We start from the raw sequence: 23,783 nt of genomic DNA on the forward strand, positions 1-23,783 counted from the left end.
GAGGTCTGTGCCTGGATAATGAGGACCAATGCTCAGCTAGAGAGAAGTCATCACAAATACATATTGTAAAAGTATTAAGAGCAGATATATCAAAACCAGAAATATACAATTTACCACATGAAACATCTAACATATTCCTCTCTTCTCTCTCTCGCTCAGTCACTTTAAACAGGTGGCGTATTTACATGCATCACTGCAGTAAGAAAGATGAATTTAATCCACATGGTTTTCTCTTTCTTCTTTAGATCAAAGAGAAACAGCAGGATTAATTCTTTGTTTTAACACATTTGTTTCTACGCATATTGATTTTCACATAATCATTTTCTTTTTCTCATTTCTTCAAACCCCTGGTTGTAATAGACTGGTTCACAAAAACCACGTTGTCCATGGATTACACAACTAATGACACAACTTTTCTTTTTTTGTACTGGATGCTGTAAATGTACTGCTGTAGAATAACACATTTTTAATTTATTACAAGATTAATATACACAAACATTAAACATTTTGGGGTTAATTAAATCTTGTTAATTAAGACTCGTCAAGCAAGAAATAAAACCTGATTTGTCAAGAAATATACACATGTAATGACTTATAATGTTTATTTAATGAAGTTCATGTGCTTGGCACCTGTATTTACAGTCTTCAAAGTCTAAAACAGCATTTGTTCATTCCTTACCAACACTGTTTTAATTTCACCATAAACTGGCCATATAATTGTAACATTGCTTAGCATTTAAATATATTCATCTACAACACTCAAAAGAATATAACTTTTATACCTTGTCTTCCTATTGTTTTATCCACACAACAATTTAAAACCCCTGCGTGCATTCACTATTGCTTATATGTTTATGAAGGTAATCTATTAGGGACATAGTTAAGCCATTTCCAACCAATAGGCAAAAGTTCAACATTTCAGTATCAATCCAATAGAGCAGATTTTTATTTTATCTGCATTATCTGTGGATCCCTCAGGATGATTTAACACTGAATCATAACCTCACAATCATTGCATTTTACCACTTAGTTATCAACAACATAAAATTCATCCTGACAAAGTGTATTTGCTCACGGTTTTGCAGATGTCTCAGGTTCATGGTGATTTCACAGAGTCCTATATGGGGATGTGTTATTGTTCTCATTATTGCACCAGATATGAATCTTCACCAGAATCCATCAAGAACATCCTCTAAAAGCTGAGTTTTTTTGCACATGGTTGTCAAGTCAGTGGCAGTCCTTATAGCTTAAATATCCATTTTTACCAGTATGTCACTTAAGAGACTTTCACTCAGTTTCAGTCTGATGAGTGATTAGGTATTTCTGTATTGAGAAGTCCTTTGTATACTAAGACCACATGGAAATGGCTGGTGTAACCAGCAGCAGAACACTGGCGAAATACCCACCAATGTATGAGAAAATATGAATGATGAACACTGAGAGCTGAGCAAACTAACTGCAGCAGCTCTCCGTGTTTGGTGTTTTGATCTGTTTTTGGTTTGCTCTGTTTTCAAACCATGTGCATGGACATCTGAGTGGAGGAGCCATACTGGCGGCCATCACAGCTGCCGGCCCCCTGTTGGCTGCTGGCGGGGTTGCCGATCATGTGCATACTGTCCATGCCGCTGTTAGACAGATACTGGCGTTCAGCGAACGCTCCAGCCGAGGAGGAGGAGCAGAGCAAGCCACCCTGAGGCTTCTCTGGGCTGGCTGCCAGGCGCGGCGAGGCCGGGAAGTTGTATCCGTACAGGTTGTAAGGATTGTGAAGGGAAAAGGCGTTGTATGTGCCCTGCTGCACGTGATGATGGCTCCCAGTGAACATGTGGGCAGAGGAAGGGGAGGTGCCTGATGGAGCCGACGAACCGGAGGCGGAGTTTGCCCCTGCCTGCATTACGTACTGCAGTTGGGATGCAGGAAAGGAGGCCAGCTGACTTCCATATGCATCCATCTTACCCCCACTGCTGCCTCCACTGTTGTTTCCAGCGGCCAGCGAGGCATGCGCCCCACCCTGCATCCCTGCAGCGATAAGAGAAGAAGTCCTCTGGGGCAAGAATGAATCTGAAGCCTGGCCAGAGGTTACAGCACCTCCCGCTGTCTGGAGACGGCCGTAGGAACCATCGCCCAACCCTCCGTAACCCTGAAGGGCAGCCATGTTGCTTCTGGCGCAAGCTGGGTACTCGGACAAGCCTAGGTTACACAACTGGCTCTCCCTGCAGCCCACGTTGAAGGTGTTTGGAGCCAGATGGAAGGTAGGAGGAGAGCATGAGGGGGAGAGAAGGTGTGTCGCACCAGAAGGAGACGGAGTGCCAGTGCTAGAGGTAGTGGGAGAGGTGCCAGTACTCCCGCCTGAAAAACAGAGACGGCAAACATTTAAATCCTGAGGACATGCTGTGCACACACATACCTATGCATGAAGAATAAGTGAACATGCACACAAGAGAACAGTGAAACAAAGCCAACTCTAAAAACAGAGTCCCTGTCCAACAATTACACTGACAGCATATCTCTTATTTCATCCTGTGGGCCACATGCAGTCTTTATGGCTCCTTAGGGTGAGCACTTTATCTTTTCACAAGAGATCGGACTGTTCAAGTTGGGCAACAAGTGCCATTTATTCACCCATAAAGACTACTGTAGTTTATACTAGTTATAAATGCCACAAACAAAGCGACCATGGTTTAGTGAGCAACTCTGTTGGTATTTGTTGGGTCAGTTAGAAAATTACAGATATGTTTTCTAACATTCTGACACCAACTTGAACTTTTGAAATCTTTTGAAATTTGTTGAGACAAAGCAAACCTTAATAGATCTCCAAAGTGGTATTCTACATAAAGGATTCATTTCGAAAAAGTTTCTAGCTTTCTTAGATGTCTTCTTGTCTGCAAACTCAATGCATCTCAGGGACACTGTGGCAAATATGGCTTGAATTTTAAAGCATCCATGTCTGGTCAACAGAACACTGAGTCTGCCTTCTTCTCACAGTAAACCCCAGCATTTGGGCACATGTTCATGGAGGGGAAAACAATTGGCAGAGATGCACAGTGAATAAGCCAAACACTTGGAACTGACTGATAGCTATGGGATATCAATCACATATTTCTTTATTAATGAGAAATTGGCCAGCACTCAGTTTGTTGTTTCAAAAATTTGGTCTGAGCTATGGCTAGGAATGGGAAAGAAAGTCTGAACTGCTAAATAAGTCCGAACCCTCTTGGCTGAGGTTTGGGCCAACTTCATATGACTTCGATAATACTGCTGAGCTGAGTTCTGGTTCGCTCGTCTAGGTTATGTTCTGTTGGCTGGGGTAGAGGAGACCTCGCAGTGATGTCATGTTTTTCCCCTGTTGTCGAGCTGGAACAAGAGAGGCTTCAACTGTGATTTGAGAATAATTAATTACCCCAATAGATCTCCATGTACTTGTTGAGGGCAATCTGTACTGGGCCATGGGGGTGCGGGTGGTGGAGGGAAAGGACACAAAGTCGTGTCAGCCATGTGAGAACATTAATTAACATTTAATCTGTTTCGAAGGAGTTTGTGATGACAAACAGATGTCCACTCAGACAAAATAGTGTGCTCATATTACTCTGACCTGATGAGGAAGATCCCAAGGAGAAAATATCAGCATTTGATCATCTGGACTACAACATTAACTATGATTGAGCATAGTGAGATGGTTTCTGTGATCAAGTGTGACACCAACACAATCTCATGATAATGCGCATGAATTTGTACGATCTACTTTCGTACCAGTGACACTTATGCTGCAAACACACCAAACGCGAAGCATCGCATACCTCGCTCTAGATTACTTGTGGGATTTACCTTTGTGTCGTGCAAATTTTTCGCTTGAGTTGAATTTTTTCAACATGCACAAAGACGGGCTTGAGGCGAATAGTGCATGTTTTCGCGGCAATCACACCACCCAATTCGCTTTATTCGCATCGCCACATGCAGGTTTGCGTCTATTTGCGTGTTTGCATTCATTGTATGTAATCTACTCGCCCAAATCTTTGAATGCATGTTTGAATTCACCTTTTGGTGTGTACGCCCCATTAGATTTAGGGTTAGGGCTTCATTGTTGCTTTTATCTAATAATTGTACTTTTTGATTGACAACATACAGTACAAATTCGCTACCATGTAAAATAGTTGTGAGTTTCTGTACACTCTAAAACATTTTGGGTTGTTTCTAACCCATGGCCGGGCCACCACTGGACAGAACACACCTCCGGGCCAAAACGACCCAAACAATGGGTTGTTTCTACGCAACTTATTGATAATCAACCATGTTGAAACAACCCAGCAGTTGGGTTAAAAAACAACCCATTATTTGGGTTATTTTTAACCCAGAAATGTGTTCTGTCCAATAGTGTCCCAGCCCTGGGTCAAAAACAACCCAACATTTTTTTAAAGTGTCAGATCAAGCTGGTAACAGCAAACTCAATACCAATGACGTATCATAAACATTATTTAATTTTATTTTCGATACTTGATTAAATCCATTAATATAAAATCTTGATTCTTGATTGTCAGCCGGAAATTTGACGTTTTTTATCATGTTTAAAAGATTCAGTCACAATGCAATGCTAACAGGAGTTAACTTACAGGCTGTGAGTCCAAGCGGGAGGAATTATGATAATGTCGGTCTTCTCTACGTCCCCATTCTTAGGAAGTAAACTGTTGCCTACAATCCATGTGTTTGTTGTAGTCCAAGAAAAGAGATTTACGTTGAAGACAATAACTCCCGTCATTGTTTACTTTGAGGTTTATACCTTTTGTATACCGTTACCTTGTACTCACACTTACACACTAAATGAAATGTAAAATCGTGAATCAGACAATAGGTGCTCTTTAAATAATGACCCACATGGATAAATTGGTAATAATAAACACTGCAAAATTCCATAAATAAGAATTGTCAGGTTTGATTTTATGGGGACTTTAAACAGTAGACCAAATATCAGATTGCACAGCATTATTGATAATAATAAGAGAGATTTGCTTTTGATTCACCACTCGCATCTAATGTAGACAGTAAGCATGAGGATTCAAAACAGGTGGATTTTTACTTTTAAAGGGACACTCCACTTTTTAAAAAAATATGCTCCCCTAGAGTTAAACGTTTGATTTTTACCATTTTGGAATCCATTCAGCTGATCTCCGGGTCTGGCGCCAGCACCCCCAGCATAGCCCAGCACAATCCACTGAATCCGACCAGACCATTAGCATCGCGCCAAACATATCCAAAGAGTTTCAATATTTTTCTTATAAAATTTTGACTCTTCTGTAGTTACATTGTGTACTAAGACCGATGGAAAATTAAAAAATGGGATTTTCTAGACAAATATGGAGCAATTATATTATGCAGCAGCTGAAAATAGTCCCCTTAGTGTCTTTCAATGGCAGGGGACTATTTTCGGGCAGTGCGTAATATCATTGCGCCTCCTGCAGCCTGCAAGTCCTTGATTATTATGCCAGAATGACAGTATAGTCCTAGTCATATCTTAGCCGGGTCCAACCAGACTCTCGTACATTAATTTCATTTGTACAGAGAGTCTGGCCACGCTCCATTGCAAAGCATTACTTCCGTTAAGGAGGGTCCTCTGTTGAAGTTTAAAACTATTGGATCTGCCCAGAGTCACTCAAGATCTGCCATAGGCTAACGTGTGGTCGTGACGTATATCATGCGCCGAAACCGCCCGTAAACAACAAGTCTGAATAGTCAGAACAACAAAACTTAGCAAACCTGGTTCTTGCTCCGGCTTTAACTTCTGTATATTCGGCAGTTTTGCAACAACGGACCGAATAGCTTTTCTCACGTCTTTCTCCGCTGCCATTACTGAACTACAACTCAAACTGACACACGACCCCAATGTCATCGTTTTTACCCACCCCCCTTCTGGACCTGCAGATTTTTGCAGGAGAAAACGAAACTCTACACAGCAGTCCCAGACGTAGTACTGAAGCGAAATGAAAATTAAGCTGAAGCACGTAGGAGGGCGGAGCTAGGCTAGTCATATCTGCCTAGAAAATGGCCACTTTTAATTTTCTGTCAGTCTTAGTACACGATGTAACTATAGAAAAAAATATCGAACTATTTGGTTATTTTTAAGGCGCAATGCCAATAGTCCAATCAGATTCAATGGATTATGCCAAGCCATGCCAAAAGTGGTACCGCCAGACTCGGAGATCAGCCGAATGGATTCCAAAATGGCAAAAATCAATCGCCTAAACTCCAGGGGAGCTGGAAAATGAGCCTATTTAAGGGCCTAAGGTGCAACAATATTCTGTCTGTCACATACAACAGACATACAAACTTCACTCTCAGACACAAAAACTTGAGCTTGTAAACTTATCCCACCCATAACAGAGCTCCCTACAGACTTAGAGAGTAACTTATACATTTAATGCGTGATTATTCTGGTCACACAGTAGCATTCAAAATTATATATGAATTACGGCAACTACATTGTTATTACGTTTGGTAACATGACGTTTGTCACTTGGACTATTTACTATACACACCTTGCTGCTTCTGCATGTTGGTGAAGTCCTCAAACGTCAACGTCCTTACCGGGGGCCTCCAAAAAGCATATGTCTCCATTATTGCCTCCAACCCAGTTCTGCACAGAGAAATGTGGAAGAAACGTGAAAAGGGAGAGAAAACAGGTGAGAATTTCAGATTGTGCACAGGAGACGGCGACAGAAGGAGGCAGAGAAAAGGAAAGGGGGAGTTGGAGGAAACCAGAGCCCGTAAAAAGGAGCAGGTTTTAACAGTGAACATAAATCTGAGTGATGTTTCATCTCTGCTTTGTACATGCCTCCTTTCCTGTGTGATTTACTTCTTTCTGCTCATGCAGCGGGCCTTGGATTAAGAGGCAGTATTTCGGCACTCCCTGTCGCTTGTTAGCGAGACATGCTAATGATTTAAGTGCTTACCGGAGCTGCGTATACTACGAGATTGAATCTGACTAAATACTAGTCGTGAAATTAAAGATTTTTCCCTATAATATAATTCATCGCTAACAAGACAGATTGTGATTTACATTAAAACTGATTTACGTCTTGGTCGTGCATAACCGATTCCACCGTTCACCTAAAGCCAACATTACGGCTTAATTTGCGGTTTGTAAACTGGTACGAGAGGGATCCATTGCAGAAATGGGACTGCGGTTAGTTTGTGATGGATCAACAGTTTTATTGTACAATAAAGTCCTTATATTTTTGCAGCATTAGTTAAATAAGGATATATGTGCGAGGGCAAGAGTGTTTTCTCGCTATATATATCTTACTCCTGAATAATCTTTTCATCTCTGTGTTTTCTGCAATGAAAATCTAACGCTAGTTCATAAATCAGGCAGTCTATTGTTTGAAAAATGAAAAAAGATGTCTCAAATATCTGTGGCGATAATACTCTCCAGATGGAAGTGCGCTTTCATGTGCTGAGGGCCTGTCTCAGACTTTCAGCGTATGACCGTTCTGACTCACGTCTTATAGAGATGAAGCAATGAAGAGCAGAGGAGAAGTTGGAAATAAAGGAAGAAGGAAAGAGGGTGGAAGGGAGTTACGAAAAAAGCGAGAATAGGAAAGGGAGTATTTTCTTTCCACCTTCCTTTAATCAGATCGCTTTATCATGGATCGACAGGATTTTCTTGGCAGCCGGATGAGGGAGTGATTTTAATGTAGTAAGATTAGAAGGGATCTCCTAGGGTTGTATTCAATATTAAGTCCGTCGCTGAGATATGCACGTGTATTTACGTACTTATAGTAGCATGGATAATATGGTTTTCTGAAAACCTACCTGTTTCTTCCAGAGTCCCGGAATCCTTTGGCAAATGGGTTGCGGTCGATCTTTAGACGGGTGATCTGTTACAAGAAAAGAGACAAATTTAATATTTTGAATATATTTTGATTTATTCAACACAGCACAAACAAACAAACAAAACAAACAATGATTATTTAAATAAAAATAAATAGTTTTTTTTTTAAGTAACAAAATTGAAACCAATGGCTTTGTCTAAGGTTCACAGTGGTGCAGTACACTGACTGTCAGAAATGGACCTGTTGGTTCTGGTAGGCTGTAACTGTGGTAAAAACAGTCTCCGGGAAACTGAAGGTCTTCACACCTTCCCCGCTGGGAACAGGTTTGGTTGGAGATAGCTCGCTGCTGAAGTCCTTTCGGATCACATGGACACGGGGTTGATATTTGTGCATGGAGTGCAGGATGATCTAGGAATAAAGAGAGTCATATCATCACCTACCCTGGCGCAATAACAAAAGCGCAATTATGCAGCTACGGCTTTACGGGTTACGGGCCTGTGGCACACAATGAGACTGTGAATACCAAAGCGGCATGTTCTTGTGCCTGCAGCTGAATAGGTCATATATGAGAACATGTTGTATCACAGTGTGTACACATGTTGATGAGATACGAATCAGGCAAGGGTGAGCGTCTCACACCGATGCTGGCGTCAGAGCATGGAGGCTGCGGCTTTCCCTCCGGCCTTCGGTCTGTTTCTAATTACTCCCAGTGTCAGTGTGCATCTCCTGGGTCTGCCGCAACCAAGGAGGTCAGGCAGGAGAAGAGGGGCCTTTGCAAAACAGCTTGATGACAGTAAATTTAATATTCCAGCTCCCCCATTTCTATACCTAATCCAAATGCACGGTGATGCCCAAGGCTAGACAACAGCAGAAAGCTGTTCAAAGCTATACTGCTGTAACCCCACAGGTATTAGATATTTGGGTCTGAGTTGAATGAGCCAACGAGAAATTTGCAGCTGATGTGGGACTAAAAGGGCAACAGGGTGAGTTGCCAAAGTTAGAGCGAGTTGAACCAAACAACTGATAACCACTGTAAACTGATATCTGACATTTATGATAATTTTAGAGGGGTTGGGTATGTAAAAGATCAACGCTATCTCACGAGAATTCGTACATATTTTACGAGTTGGCTAATTCGTATAAATTCATACGACCACATTCGAAAGTTTTTGTATGATTTGCCTTGACGCCTGTGACGTTGAGGGGTAAGGTGTTCGGTTTCGTTGTTGTTGTTGTTGTTTCATGAGAATCGTACAATTTTGCACAAAAATGAATTGATACGAATTAGCCAACTCATAAAATATGTATGATTTCTCGTGAGATCAGGCTGAAAAGACCATGTCTGTGAAATCCAGACTAAAGTCTTAAAAATTCAAATATGAGATTAGGGCATCGAAGTTGAATTTTAATTATTGATTTTACTTCGATATTGATATGCGACATGGCCTTACTCAGTTAATATTAAAGATATCAACGTTGCAGTATATTTTTACATAATGTGCTTTAAAGGAACAGTATGTAGGATTGTGGCTAAAACTGGTACTGCAATCACACAGCTGGTGGCCAATACACAACATGACAACATAAACATCAGTTGAGGGCTGCGACTCCACTTTTTAAATGACAATATCCTGGCCGGACCACTGTTGTCAGTGATATAAGTATTTGAAATGAAAATGATTTCTTAATGTCTAGTGACATATCAGGACCATTTTATGATTAATTGATATACATTTCTTACATACTGTTCCTTTAAATAATGTGGGATGTTTTTTGTTTGTTATAGAACAGTGTTTCTCAAACTTCTTCAGCCCAAGGACCACTTTATCTTCCAATTTTTTTCTGAGGACCACCTAACAGAATCCCACTCTAACATGCCCCCAAAAAACAACAAAATAGGAAGGATAAGCTAAATTTAAGTTTAATATGCAACTGTTCCAAGTCAAAAAATAATGTTCAGAAATTATTATATGAATTTTATTTCATTCGAAAAAGTAAATGTGAAATGAGTCGCAGCTTACAAACTGCACATGTGAAAAAAAGTGCAATTAAACATACTGTAACAGCCTAGGTCCCACTTAATGTCATTCCAAAGAGCCATTAGTTTAAAACTGAGGTGGTGGGTATATGAAGTCTATGGTTGTAACTATGGTAACAATAAAATGCTAAAAAAAAATGTTCCCCTTAATGTCCAAAATCACTGAAATTACAGGGATTTTACAGATGAAGCAAAAACTAGTACATTACAAAACTAATAGATCTGTGGATTTTAGCCGCTTTCAGTTGACGCTTGATCCTTCTTTTGACTCCTCTTTGGTTTAGCCACCGATCCATTTTTATGTTATTAAAACAGAATGGCAAGAACTGATATCACAGTTTTGCAAGTGCATTAAAAAATCTACTTAAATAAGTGACTATAAACACTGGCCTAGTTTAGGTCATCTTTTGGCGGACCACTGGGGGGGGTTTGGATCACACTTTAAGAATTACTGTTATAGAAAACAATAAATTAAAAAAAAACTTTTCAAATTTTTTTACTGTAATAGAAACTTAAGAGCAATTTATTTTATTTTTGTTTTCTAAACAAATTATATTCTTATGTGCAATTATCAAATTATAAAATATTGCAACATAAATTATTTTCTGTCTAAGAGAGAGATGTTCGAAAGCTGACACATTACATGAAGGCACGGTCCCACACAGGACGTTCCAGGGTTAACTTCAATTCCGGCCTTTCGCTCGCCCTCCAGGCGTACAAAAAATAAAGTCTCTTTTTACGAGGCTGTGGTATAAGAAAAGTCCCCTCTCTTCTTCCTGGAAAAACATCAGCCTGCTGCAGTTCTAACACCCATATGTTATTACATTTGTCAGAATACTCGACTGATAGCATCAGTGACTCAAGTGAAAACAGCCGCATATGTAGAGAAGATGGCAGTGGCCTTCGCAGACTTGGGCTAAGGGAGCTGTTTTACACACACCAACACTGCATCTACATTACTAATACACAGTGTCCTGCATAAATGTAAAGCTTTGTATTATTTGCAATGGGCAGATGCAAAAAATTGTCCACTTGTCCACAAAGCCACAGGTATCAAAACAATCTGCCCAACACTTGTAAAAACTATTAGCTTAGTCTCCCTTTGAATTATTCTCAACATTACTCCAACAAATGCAGCATGTAATAAATAACAGTGCTGGATTATCCATCTTGATTCTTGAAAACCATACTGAGAGAATTAAGTACATATTTCTTGTGGGTCTCATTATTTTGGATGAAGATGAACCAACCATTTTTCAAAGTCACCACTGCAAAGATACGTAATCGTGACAACCGTGCAAAATGTGCCTGGGAGGAGAGAGTGCTATCTGATGCTTGAAGAATATAATTATTCTTGTGCACTCACTGTTACACTACAGACACAACAAGTCAAACTTCAACAATGAATTCAACAATATGAGAAAAGCAGATTTTGGGGCATTAGACTTTAAGCATGAGAATGAGCCTATAACTGCGCAACAGGTTATTTGTTTGGACACAGAAACAATCAAATGTGCAATTCATATTTTTGAAGGGGAAAAAATGAATGTTTCCAAACAATACCATGTGCTCATGCTCCATTTGTATTCTGCAGTTCGTTTTAGACACATGGGGAATATCAGTCAAGTACATTAAAAACTTTCTTTTTCCAGTTTTGCCAGTCCTTCAGAGAATACATTGAGTAATGGTTTTCTTCCTTGAGAGAATATACAGATGTCTTGGGGGGAGTCTATTGGGTTATAATCCATCAAGTGTGTGTGTGTTATGAATCCTGTGATGCGGAGGTGTTTGGATTAGCAGGTGTATGTCCTGTCTCTTTTCACTTAATGTGTGGATGTTTTGATGTTGTTTTTTGATTAAGATCATCATTCATAAAGAGAAACAAAATAGTTTCATTATAAGGGTCCACAATTAAATGTTGTTGTTTTGTATGGACAGTTTGTTTTAAGAAAGTTAGCAAGTGTTGAGATAAATAAAAAAATAAAAAATAGTTACACTTACATGGCCTTGATCATCCAGTTCATTGTTGGTGAGTTTGAGTTTGTCAAAGCTGACCACCTGTCTCATCCAGGTGTCTCCAGAAGCCAATGAATCCGGATGGATATAAACCCTGGGAGGCACCGGGGAATCCGCATTACCCGCGACCATCCACTTTGAGCTGTGATACACATACCTGTAAAAAAACACATTGCGGCTTAATTATAATGATTCTTTCTTTGGTAGCACATTATTAGTCAGTAATACTAAAAATATTGGTATTGCATTCAACACTTAAATGAGAAAAATTCCTGTAAAATTTCCCCCTTAAATTTCATTTTTGTACTTTCATAATATGCATATTTTACTGTGCATTGAAACAGAACTGTGTTTACATAGACTTTGTAAGGATTCACAAACACAACCTACATGTAGGAGTTACAGTTACGGCAAACAGTGTATTTCACACTCAAATTTCAATTATTCATTTGGATACACAACAAACTTAAAAAACAAGACGTGCTGATTGTTAACACAATGACAAAAACACAGCATACACGGATTTTGCAGGTCCAGCTGCTTTTCAAAAAGAAGCTTCATTCTTTAATCACTTTTGATTTATGTCACAGTCAGGTGTTTACTGATTGGTTCAAATTTTTACATTTTTTTTAAAGGGGCCATGGCATGAAAATCTGACTTTTTCCATGTTTAAGTGCTTTAATTGGGTCCCCAGTGCTTCTATCATCCTAGAAAATGTGAAAAAGATCAACCCAGTAACTTAGTTTTGGTAAACCATTCTCTGCAAGCATGTGAAAAATTAGGTCATTGAAATTTGGCTTTTCTTATGATGTTATAACAGGATCTTATTATAATAATACCGCCCCTTAATCGGCACTATCCAACCACGGCACTGCCATTTAGAGCAGAGAAAAACACAATTGAGTTTGAATTGCAACAAATCACCATCATTGTGATCAGTGTTTGAATTTCATCAGCTCATTTGCATTTTAAAAGACACACCCAAAACGGCACATTTTTGCGCACACCTACAAAGTGGCAATTTTAACATGTTATAATAAATTATCTATATGGTATTTTGAGCTGAAACTTCATATATATGCTCTGGGGACACCAAAGATTTATTTGACATCTTAAAAAATTATTGTGACATGGCCCCTTTAAATGTCGGAAATTGAGAAGAACAGAAAACATTGTATTACAGCATAGGAAAGTCTAAATAAGCAAAAAAATCTATTGCAAAGAGGGAAACATTGCCTTAAATAACATCACAGTATGTCTCCGTTATAGTTAGAGTCGAAGGAGGCTAAAAGCACAAACAGAAATTCTAATAATGTCTAATCTGTCATTATCAATAATTTTATAACTGAGTATTTGGGAACCCTTAAAAACATTGTTTGCAGGGCATTCTCCCCAAATGCCTGCCTGAGGCACAGCTGGATGCCTTAGGTCTGGCCATACGTGCAGTTGAAAGTGCTTAACTGTGCCACTTCTGCCAAAGTCATCATTCAGCTCTCAGACATGGGCTAAACTCATATTTGACTCCTTTTGTTATTGCTTGGCAACATTAAACCTCATCCATGTCTGTAATATTCTCTCCCAAAACACAGTACTGCAGACCACACTTAGATGCACACCAAGGCATTAATGTTTTGGTTGTAATGTTACAAAAGAATGTGTGCTGTCCCCTGCACAAACACTCACAAGCTCACATTAACTTTCCTTCACTCACATACACATGCACATAGGGTGCCAGGCGTTTTTGTAATTTCCTGTTTGGAGCCCTGTTTAGGGTTATGCTCTGTGTGGCATGGAAAGTGTTAAATAAGAGGGAAACCCAAGCCCAAAAAGAGTGGAAATTTGATTAGCCCTCTTTCATCTTTCATAAATCTACCATCTGGCACTAGCACAATCAATAAAGATCTAACTTTCTAACACCTTTTTGGACAGATGGTGGAGCGACTTCTCATTAGAGTCCAATAATATAATAATTCATCAGTACACTCTGGGGCAGTACCTTTTCAAAAAGCATACATTTGTATAAAAGGTGCATATTGATACACAATGGTACCTTAGAGGTATGTACTGGTACCTCAAAGGTACATATCTGTACCAAAATGGACCTTTTTAAAAGGTACCATCCCAGTGATAACTTTTGTACCCTTTTTTCTGAGAGTGTACACTGTACACATGCAAGATCATCTACTGTACATGCAAAGAACACGTATAATACATTAAGGAGTTATTTCTACCTCATTTAAACAGTTATTTAATCCTTAAATAAATAAAAAAAATATGTAGTGGACAGTCCGACAAAGAAAAGGAAAATCAAGAGACAAACAGGTCACATAGATGGTTGAAAGACAGCCAGAGCACATAGGATATGAAAATACTGTATAGAGAGAGAGGGCCCCAAAAAATTTGGGCCGCTCTGCATTTTCCTATTTCTTCTTTCAAATATGACCCATACCAAATGGCCACATTTAAGCGTAAAGTAATTTAAGTAACATGTAAAGAAAGTTTTAACAAGTCTAGTATAAACTCTATGTGCTTTGAGAAGGGCATTGCGCCTAAGTAAAGTGAGTAAATTCCAATAAAGGCTATGTTTCCAGACCCCAGCCCGCTAGACATACGAGGCACTCCAGTGACAGCTCTCTACTTCACTTGCAAAGCCTTGTGGTAAATTCCCCAGCCAGGAAGAAAATCCTATTTAATTTTACAAGATCTTTTGGCTTCTAAAATCCTCCATGATATTTGGGGACACTAAATGGCTTTTTTCAAGACCAGTCTTCAGATGACTGTGGTTTTATTGTCAGTAAATGCATACATATATCAAAATATAATTGAACTTGAAGATTATTGTGTTGTCAGATTTAGTTGACAATTTAATTAATGTGTAAAAACAGTTTGTGGCAATGTTTAAAAAAAGAAAAACATTATATAGTCGATTTGCACTATTTTTTATTTTTTCCCAAATTAAAATATCCCAAAGGGATAGATAAAATACAAGATTACAGTGAATAGAGTCTTGAATAGCAGAATTACTTTTATTGTCCTGAAACAGGGTTGTCAAATCATTTAAATTCTGTTCCCAAAAAATACTTGTGTGACAACATGAGAAACACAACTTAGATTCTCTTCTGTTAAATCTTAGCGCTAAGCTATTGTAGGTTGATCATTAGGTCTCCAAGAAATACATGAACTACATTTGAGTGCGCCTAGCCAACTTGTAATAACACACGGCACAAGTGCACTTGCAACTGTACGTACAGGCTTTAGTTGCATTATGCTTGTAATGCCTGTCTGTAAGCATGTGTGATGGAAAGTTGTCATGGTGAGACAGGGATACACAACACCACCTTAAACGCTGATTTAGCAACTCCGTCAGGGCCACCGCCAGGATCTCTTATGCATGTTAATCTACCATCCCATTTCAAGGGGGATCGATTTTCTTGTGGAGCTACATTCTCTGAAGCTGTGCCTACCTGTATCTCTTGTTGTCCACAGGTACAATGTCCATAGCAATGTAATACTGCTGATGTGGATCCATTCCCACGATTTTAACTCTCATAGCAGGGAACATTCTCCTGAAAAGGAACAGGTGTAATTGGCATTATAACATGGACATGGACAAATATGAGAAAATATCCCAGTTAAAATGCTTAAAAAAATGAATAAAAATATTGACACACAAGGTTAATGTTCAGGGAGAAAACTGGCAATTAATTTAAAAGGAAAATATAAGAAAAGTTTTTTGTAACCTGAAACAAAGCCAAATGGCCAGATACGGGCAGTTGAATTATTCGAAAATAAAGCACATCCGGTGGTTCGCGTCGTGCCATTAAACCGCGGCAGGTGTGCATTATTTATAATTCATAATAATAATTAAAAGGACCGGAGTCATTTGTTCTGCTTATACGAAGGTTACCATATACATTGCTAAGACATTGCTCTGGTGGTTATTTTAAAACATTTGACAGGTCAGATGTGCGGATATCAAAAATAACGCATACCCTCTGAACATTTCTCAACCAATCAGAATAAAGCATTAAACAGCTTATATAATAACTGATATATTATGCATAAAAAACAATTTAGGAATTTCTAAAGTTAACTTGTGACCCATTAGCACGATTACAATAAAATACCACTTCTGAAATAAAAAAATGCATAAGTGAAAGAACATCAGACAAGGAGGCCTATTTTTTTTACAGAGTTTAAAGCCTTTAAAAGAAATCAAGCAATAAAATTGTAATACAAATGGACAAAGGGACAATAAAATTGTAAAACTGCCAAAAAACATTATTTGGCTAATTACTTATTTTACACTTCAAAAGCAACTTCTCTTTTTTCTTTTTCATTTAAACATCATAAATCCTTTTGTTTATAATGAGGGGAAATACCCTATATCTACCTCACATGCTTATTATTAGCAGGGACACGAAACGCGCGTCTCTTCATTAAGTCTAAAATGAAAAAAAAATCATTTTACTTTAACTTTTGACATTGATTTGAATTAATAATATACAAACGAGAAGCCAAACACATTGTTTGCACACGCTGGATAAAAGTGCTGGTACTGTACGAACAAAATGCCTTATTTTGCAACACACAATTTCTACACTGAGGATTTTTGAGGGTCCATTGATTTGAATACGAGAAAATCATACAAGCCAAGTCCGAGCAATATTAGCGAGAAATGCTGTAAAGAGTTGCCTAAACAATAAATCTTCAAGATATATTTATTTATTTATTTATTTATTTATTTATTTATTATTTTAGTTCCAGAATTACGTGAATAATTGCCCTACACACTGTAAAAAATACTTTGTTGTTATAACTACAGGTGAGTTGTTATAACTTATAAATTTAAGTTGACTTTTCTCAACTATATTTTATAAGTTGTGACAACTAATTTCTGTTGACATGACTTGTAAATCTGAGTTGATTCAACAAAAAATTTTAAGGCAGCAAAGTTTTTTTTACAGTGCATTTATGTTTAAATGTAGCCTAATGCATGTCGCTTGTAATAATAAATTAGTTTTGTTATGCATTGGCAATATCAAGACTATTATTTAAACATTGGACAAATTAATTGTAAGTAACATAATTATTAATACAACAGAATTATAAAAAAATGTCTGCATTAAATAGACGATTTATTACCACGAAAAAAAATTAATTCTTAATTCTCTATTATGAGGAAACAAATTAACCGGATTTGTTCTCAAGACAGGTACAGAAATTAAGCAGATCTAAATAGGGTCTTTAATAAGGTCCACATTTTCAACCACAACCTGGATTCCTATAAATAATGTTTATTAATAATGTTTATAGTTACCCAGTGCAATCAGGAAGTAATGTTGAGCAAGGTTTAACCGGTCAAGACAAGGACTTACACACCAATAAATGGAGACATGTTTTTATGTTAGCTTGATCGTAAAGTGTGAAATGGCACGGAAATACCTGGCAATCCTGCCGAGAAACAACAGAGCTGAAAGGTCTGACTGTGAACTGTGTAGGTTAAGTTATATGCTCGGTTTGGGCTGTAATTGCCGCCCAAAAGAGCAAGAAAACGAAAAACATATTTCATACAAATTAATTAGAAACAGTTGCTGTTGTGCTCTTATAGGAGTGGGTAAGAAGTGGAATAGCCCTGCTGTAGCTGATCATAGGCTGTGGTTTGTGATTAGGTACCCATGCCCCCACGTGTAACACATTAGCGCCCCCCAAAACAGTGTTTTCATGTTAGTCCCAGTGCGCAGCCACGTCCTTTCGAGAAACAACGATATGTTTATATGCTTGTGCCAGGAAAAAAAGACGAGGCTATGTATGATATACATGTAAATATTTCTGAACTAGTATACAATTAGAACAGCATCCCAATAATATAATAATAATTTTAATACAGTTTATTTAATATGATTAGGCCTATAGCTTTTGTTCATTTGTAAATGTGTGTTAAATTTGTATATTTATAGGTCCTGTCTGAAATGTTTATACTATAGTCTATCATTGTAAAAAAATGCTGTAATTATGCAGCTGGTTGCCAGTAACTTACTGTAGAAGATAAAGACTGAAAATATTTAATGTTCATTAAACTTTCAACAAACTGTTGCCAGTAAATAACATAAATGTAAAATCTACAGTAAGTTACTGGCAGCTAGTTGCCAGTAATACCAGTAATACTGTAATTTCTACAGAAATGTTTTACAGTGTATTATTGTATAGCGCACCACAAATCAATAAAATCTGTCTTATACATGTAATATTATATTAATACGCATTGTAAAGTTACATGCATTAGTTATAGTAAGAAGTTATTTCTACCTAGTATAGGCTACGTTTGCATGTCATTTGTATCAAGTTTGTTTTATTTTTTACAGATTTTTTTGTAACATAAGTTTCGAATCTATGGAAAAATTTTCATTTAGGAAAAATAGAAATTAATGACAAGTGACCAATTAACTGGCTATGTAAATGTGTGTGTGCCTGTGAGATTTTTCTCCGCAACACATAACAATATTGAGGATTGAGGAATACGGATATTGAAGTTTACATTTCGTTAAAATAAATTACATTTGTTTTTAAATAATTATGCTACTGCTGTGATACTCCGCTGCTTCTTTGTAATATAATGCTTTTTGAGTTTTTGATAAGAGCTCACCTTCCTGCCTTTGTAATAATCATTTCTGTGCCAATGTCATGAAAGCGTTTCCACAGATCCGCGCACTGCAACTCCACCTGGATCTCGTCCATAGACACAGAGGGTGAAGGATCGCAGGGGGTCGGGGTCAAGTCCGCCGGAGAACCGAACGAGCAGGACGTCCTCTCTGCCAGACCCTCGCCGTCAGAACCCGGGCTGGCTTCCGAATCTGTAAGAGTATATAAAATCATTATAAACGCCAACGGCAGGACGGAGGCCTCGGGAGGCCTGTTGACAGTATTGAGTGCTAGCACCAAATCACCTGCAGCAGTAAAGGATAACGACTTGGATTTGTTCATATAATCATGGATGAGGCCTTAGGTGTTGCTTGTCTGCAAAATATTTTGTCGCATTTTTACAGCACATTGTGTAATAATCAACTGACTTATTACTTTCAGTGATTGACTTGCGTAGGCTATTTGTGGGAAAGAACGATAACCAAAAATAAAATTTTGATTTTAGAAAAACGATTGTATAATAATTTTCACATGAAAGAGCTAAGTTTGCGTATGTAAAGCGATTTAGATCCGAGCATATTCTTACAATTCGAATTCGCAACCCTTTCTTGTTTTGCGACAAAATCCTAGTAGCCAATGTTATTCTGAATTGTAGCCTACAATTTGAGGTTTACAGCATTACATAGTTATTTATAGACTAAAAGTATTTATTAAATAAAACCAAAGTTATTACCCATTATAAATAGGCCTAAACTTTAATACAGTTTCTCTTAAAATGAACCTATTTAAATGAACGAATGTGCGCGCCTTTTGGAAAAGCAAAAATAAAAAGTGCAGAGAAACCTCTTATCAGCCTGTAGTAAGGCAAAACAGACCCGTTGATGTGAAACATCAAATAAAAATAAATGTACGAATTATGGTTCAGTTATTTAAAAAGTATTATTATTTTTATCCATCTCATTCTTCAGTTCACCACACAACCTTCAAAAGCTATTGAAATAAGGACTGTTTTGGCAGTGCACGAAATGCAAATGACACTGTGCAAGCGTGAAACTGCAGAAAGACTGGGCCAGAAGCCCAGGCCAAACCACCAGTACGACGTACACAGCTCACCAAAACCCTCAGAGAACGCAGGAGAAAAGTGACGAAGAGCCAGAGTCGGACAGAGCCAGACTTTTCAGCATCTTCTTGAGAGATTATATCAGCATAATTACAGTACCGATCCCTGTACGTCTCGTTCACACGTTCTCTATGGAATGTCAGAAAGATGGCTGTTGATGGGCCAATAGCCGTGGAGTCCTCGACTCCATCCAAACCTGTCAACGTGTTGTCGTTTATGAGCTGCTGTCATTGGGCCGGGACTGACTTAGTCTGTTCCACAAGACTGTCCGCAGATGGGAAAGTAACAAAAAAGACCTTACTTATGGCATGATAACTCTATTCTTGAGAACTACAGATACGTCTGAAGTTTACATCAGAGTGGGTAAACATTTTTTCTTGCGGCCTAATTTAAGGACATTACGTAAAAATACATAAATAGTGTTATATTTGAAAAATAATAGCCTATCGATGATGTATTATTTGTTAAACTATTTATTTACACATTTTCTTAAGAATTGTATTGATTAATGAGGTAGCCCTAATATTGAACACAGCCAATCTTGTTTCGTTTGTTTGGATTTTTCTGCCTGTCAAACATTGCAGCTTGTCATTTTCACACGAACAAATTAATTTAGCTCTCTTGTATAGAGTTTGACTTGGTTGAGAATGACCTAATTATTTCTTGGGATACAGACGACCCACTAAGCATGAAATTGCAGTGTAACCCAATCCACCAGGAACAAAACCACCTGTTTCCGCTGGACTTCATTCAGTCTCGTGTAAGAGGGAGGTAATAAAAATAAAGATTAGGACTCCTTTAAATGTACACATCTGTCGCCTTTTATTTTAACTTCGTCTCTCAGTGAAATGTGCAAGCGAATAATAAATGTAATGTTTTGAATGACACAGAAGTAAAACATTTAAGAAAACCGATTAAAACCCTGTAACATTATAAGAGCCGCTTGATGAGCCGAATGATAAAATGCGAATCTTCCAAGATTCTGAAAAACAATATTTTTTACTAAATATCCGAATATATAAATACAGGCCTTACTTTATCTACGTCCTAGATGTCATAAATCAAGAGTCATTTTGGAAACTAAATATCACTGTTCTAAGAAAATCATTAATTTTAGACAAAAAGCATTCGTTAAACTCATAGCATCACATGAAATTGTCAGTGTGCTGATTAGAATTTTAAAATCTAAATTGTGATATTATGTTTATTCTAAATATGGACAAATGTGGATGTCAATGGTAGGCCTAAGTCCAAGACTGATAACAATAACCTTTTTATGAAAAAGAGAATATAAATTTAAAAAAAAACAAGAAAGAATTAGCCAGATAGAAATCTGTAACAAGATCGCTTTAAAATAAAACATGGATTAACTTAGTTAATAACGAATAATTTAATACTCTGGTTTATCATAATCTAAATAAAAATCTAAGTTGTCAAATGGAAGTCATTTTTAATTAAAGTTTACATTTTTAAGCGAACCTAAATTACATCAATATGTCCTAATTTTAATAAACGATCTTTAAGTATTGTTGAGGGAAAATATACGGAGACTTAAATAGAATAAGTTGTCCGTGTTTGCCTACGGTCTCAAATCAAAGAGAAATGTACTCATTCTGTAATCTATAAGAAAAAATAATATCACGACCGGCAGGTTTCTAGATAAACTAAAATTAGCATGAAACTTAATTAACTAAAGCAATCTGTTTTGGTTCTTAATGTATAATTTGTATTGTTACACAGCTTTGCCAAAAAATTCCAACAGTTTCTACTTCATTATAGTTTTTAAACTCTATTTTTTCTAAATAAACGTATTTACTTTAACCTAAAGATACGTTTTTACTATTATATAACTTAAGAAACAAACTTTTGAGATAGGCCTAATGTGTATCAGTGGCCTACAGTTTAAAACATAACCTCGACATAAAATCCTGTGTTTTTCATTCTCTTTAAAGAATACATTTTGTCCTAAAATAGAAGACACTTCGTAATCTAGGCCTCTTGTAACCTGTAGCTCTTGCGACCTGTAGCTTCATTATACGTAATCCCATAGAAGTTAAATAAAAACGTCTCAGCGCATCATGACGTCGCTTACTTATTTTATAAACGCACGAAATTTCCTCCAAGGGCTACTCACCTGCTACAACCTGATGCCCTATTTTGGTCCTCTTCTGAAATAAGGAAACGTTTTTATAATTCACTATAGCTTAACTAACGTCTATTATGTTTGAAAACAAGATAATAGTTCAAATTAAACCCCGACGTTAAAAGTATATCAGATAATGTTTAAAAGTGACCAGTCTGCAGCCGGTTGTGCGCAAGTTAATAGTCTGTCTAATGGCAAATACTTTTGAAGCGGAACTAATGAAGTGATGACTAACGTTGCAACAGTTGAACTACAGCGATGAAATCGAGAAACACACATACACACGCTTGTGTGCATCAGTGCACGATCTCCTGAATTCACAAGATCACTTATCTTATGGGACGATCTAGAGACTCACAACTGCCATCTATAGAAAATAATGGCTGTGATGTTTCCAATTAATTTACAATATATACTCATCTGTTGGCCTAATTAAAGACCCTTAATAAAAAAGTATTAGACCCTCGAGAATACTTATGTTAAAATCCATCCACATTTTTTCTGATATTGTTATGTTTTGATTAGTATACACAAATGGTTCATTCTAAACTCTGTATTTTAAAATCATGAAAGTTAAAGATAGATTGAAAATATTGTAGACATTTGAGGTATAGCTGGATTATTGTGAATTATGTTTGGCTTTAAAATATGAATTTCTTTAACACGCTAAAACCATTATAAAGTTAAAATTTTATTTAAAAAAATTAATATAAAACAATTAAAATGTTTTAATAATCGTCGATTCTGTATTATTAAAAAGCTTTACAAAATTAAAAGTGATGTTCCGGCCAACTGAGCAGGCCTGGGTTTTGCTAAACGCTACGCGGTGCAATCACATCTGACAATGCCTATGCAACATTATCTTCCAGAACACCAGGTCAGCTTGTAAATGGTGTCAAAATTGTCGTTACACGAGACATGAATGGAGGTGCATGACTATTCAATTTGACGTGTCAACACGCACTAACCCGGGTCGATATCCAGACAGTTAGCAGGGTCCTCGCTGTCTCCCAATTGTCCGTTGCTCGCGAGGCTCTCCATAGACAGCTCCAGCTCCTTTTCTTCCCAACCCCGGAGCTTCCGCTTCTTGTTTGTCCCGATCAGAGCTTCTACCGAAAAGGCGTGAGCTCGTGAACTCAGCGCGGCGGCCGAGCGCCTTCTGTCACTCATCTCTCCCACTGCAAATCCAACGGATCACAAATAAAAACTCCTTCCGCACGCGCAAAGTGTTTTTAACGGGTGGATTTAACTCTCCGGTGACGACGGTAATCCAAACCTAAATCTAATGTATGCCTTTTAAAGGCTCGAAAATATAAGAACCCATTCCCAAAGAAGAATCTTTGGCTCAATACCTTGTCCGAGAAGGTTTACTAATATATATGTCGGTCTTTTGCGTCTCCGTCCAACTTCTCTGCCTCTCTTTTTCTCTCCTAGAGTCTCTCTGATTGATATTCACTTCTGGAAAACTTTTTTTCGAAGCGTTAAGGGCAACCCTCTATATGTTTGTCAAATGCAGCGTCCAATAGGAACCGTAGGAAGAGAAAGAGCCAAAATATGTCGTCCAATGGAAGAAGAGAGAAATAAGCATGATTTACAAACTGTGAAGATGGACTTTGAAGATGACGATCATACAATTACTTTATTCGACTTAACAAACATTTTCTAAAGACTTTTTTTGTTAATGAAAAACAGTAGTAGTATAAACTAAAATAATATTTATTTTTCTGTTGAGGATTTCATTAGTTCAGGTCATCGTAAATGTGTGGTTGCAAGATCAATAACTTCTCCTTTGTCCATTTGTAATGTTCTGCTTCATATTATAAAAAAAATGCAGACCCTTTTTTTCTTCACTATTTTTCATAGTTTTGTAAATATGTTTTCACAAATGGTCACCTAAAAGAAACCGTCTTCAAAAGAATTGTAATTCTGATTAATATGACAGACCCTTAAACCAAATATTATAAATAAATATAAAAATATACAAATTTATGTTTGCATAAAGAT

General features: G+C 37.5%; 1 protein-coding gene across 3 annotated transcripts; it reads right to left on the reverse strand.

The window, feature by feature from the left end:
- Positions 1-588: 588 nt before the first annotated feature.
- tbx15 (T-box transcription factor 15) lies at positions 589-23,241 on the reverse strand. 3 transcript variants are annotated; one of them, XM_055216002.2, is made up of 8 exons: positions 23,132-23,241; positions 18,521-18,728; positions 15,339-15,440; positions 11,860-12,031; positions 8,061-8,228; positions 7,801-7,865; positions 6,525-6,622; positions 589-2,346 (listed from the first exon to the last, which is right to left on the reverse strand). In XM_055216002.2, exons 2-8 carry the CDS (start codon positions 18,610-18,612, stop codon positions 1,511-1,513), a joined length of 1,533 nt encoding a protein of 510 aa, XP_055071977.2. In that variant the 5' UTR covers positions 18,613-18,728; positions 23,132-23,241; the 3' UTR covers positions 589-1,510. The 3 variants fall into 3 exon arrangements, with proteins under 3 accessions (XP_055071977.2, XP_055071976.2, XP_055071978.2); XM_055216001.2 differs by having other exon boundaries at positions 22,748-23,239; XM_055216003.2 differs by lacking the exon at positions 23,132-23,241 and adding an exon at positions 21,771-21,907.
- Positions 23,242-23,783: the final 542 nt, after the last annotated feature.

Source organism: Misgurnus anguillicaudatus, chromosome 17, assembly GCF_027580225.2.
Source record: "Misgurnus anguillicaudatus chromosome 17, ASM2758022v2, whole genome shotgun sequence".
NCBI classification, from domain to species: Eukaryota; Metazoa; Chordata; class Actinopteri; order Cypriniformes; family Cobitidae; genus Misgurnus; species Misgurnus anguillicaudatus.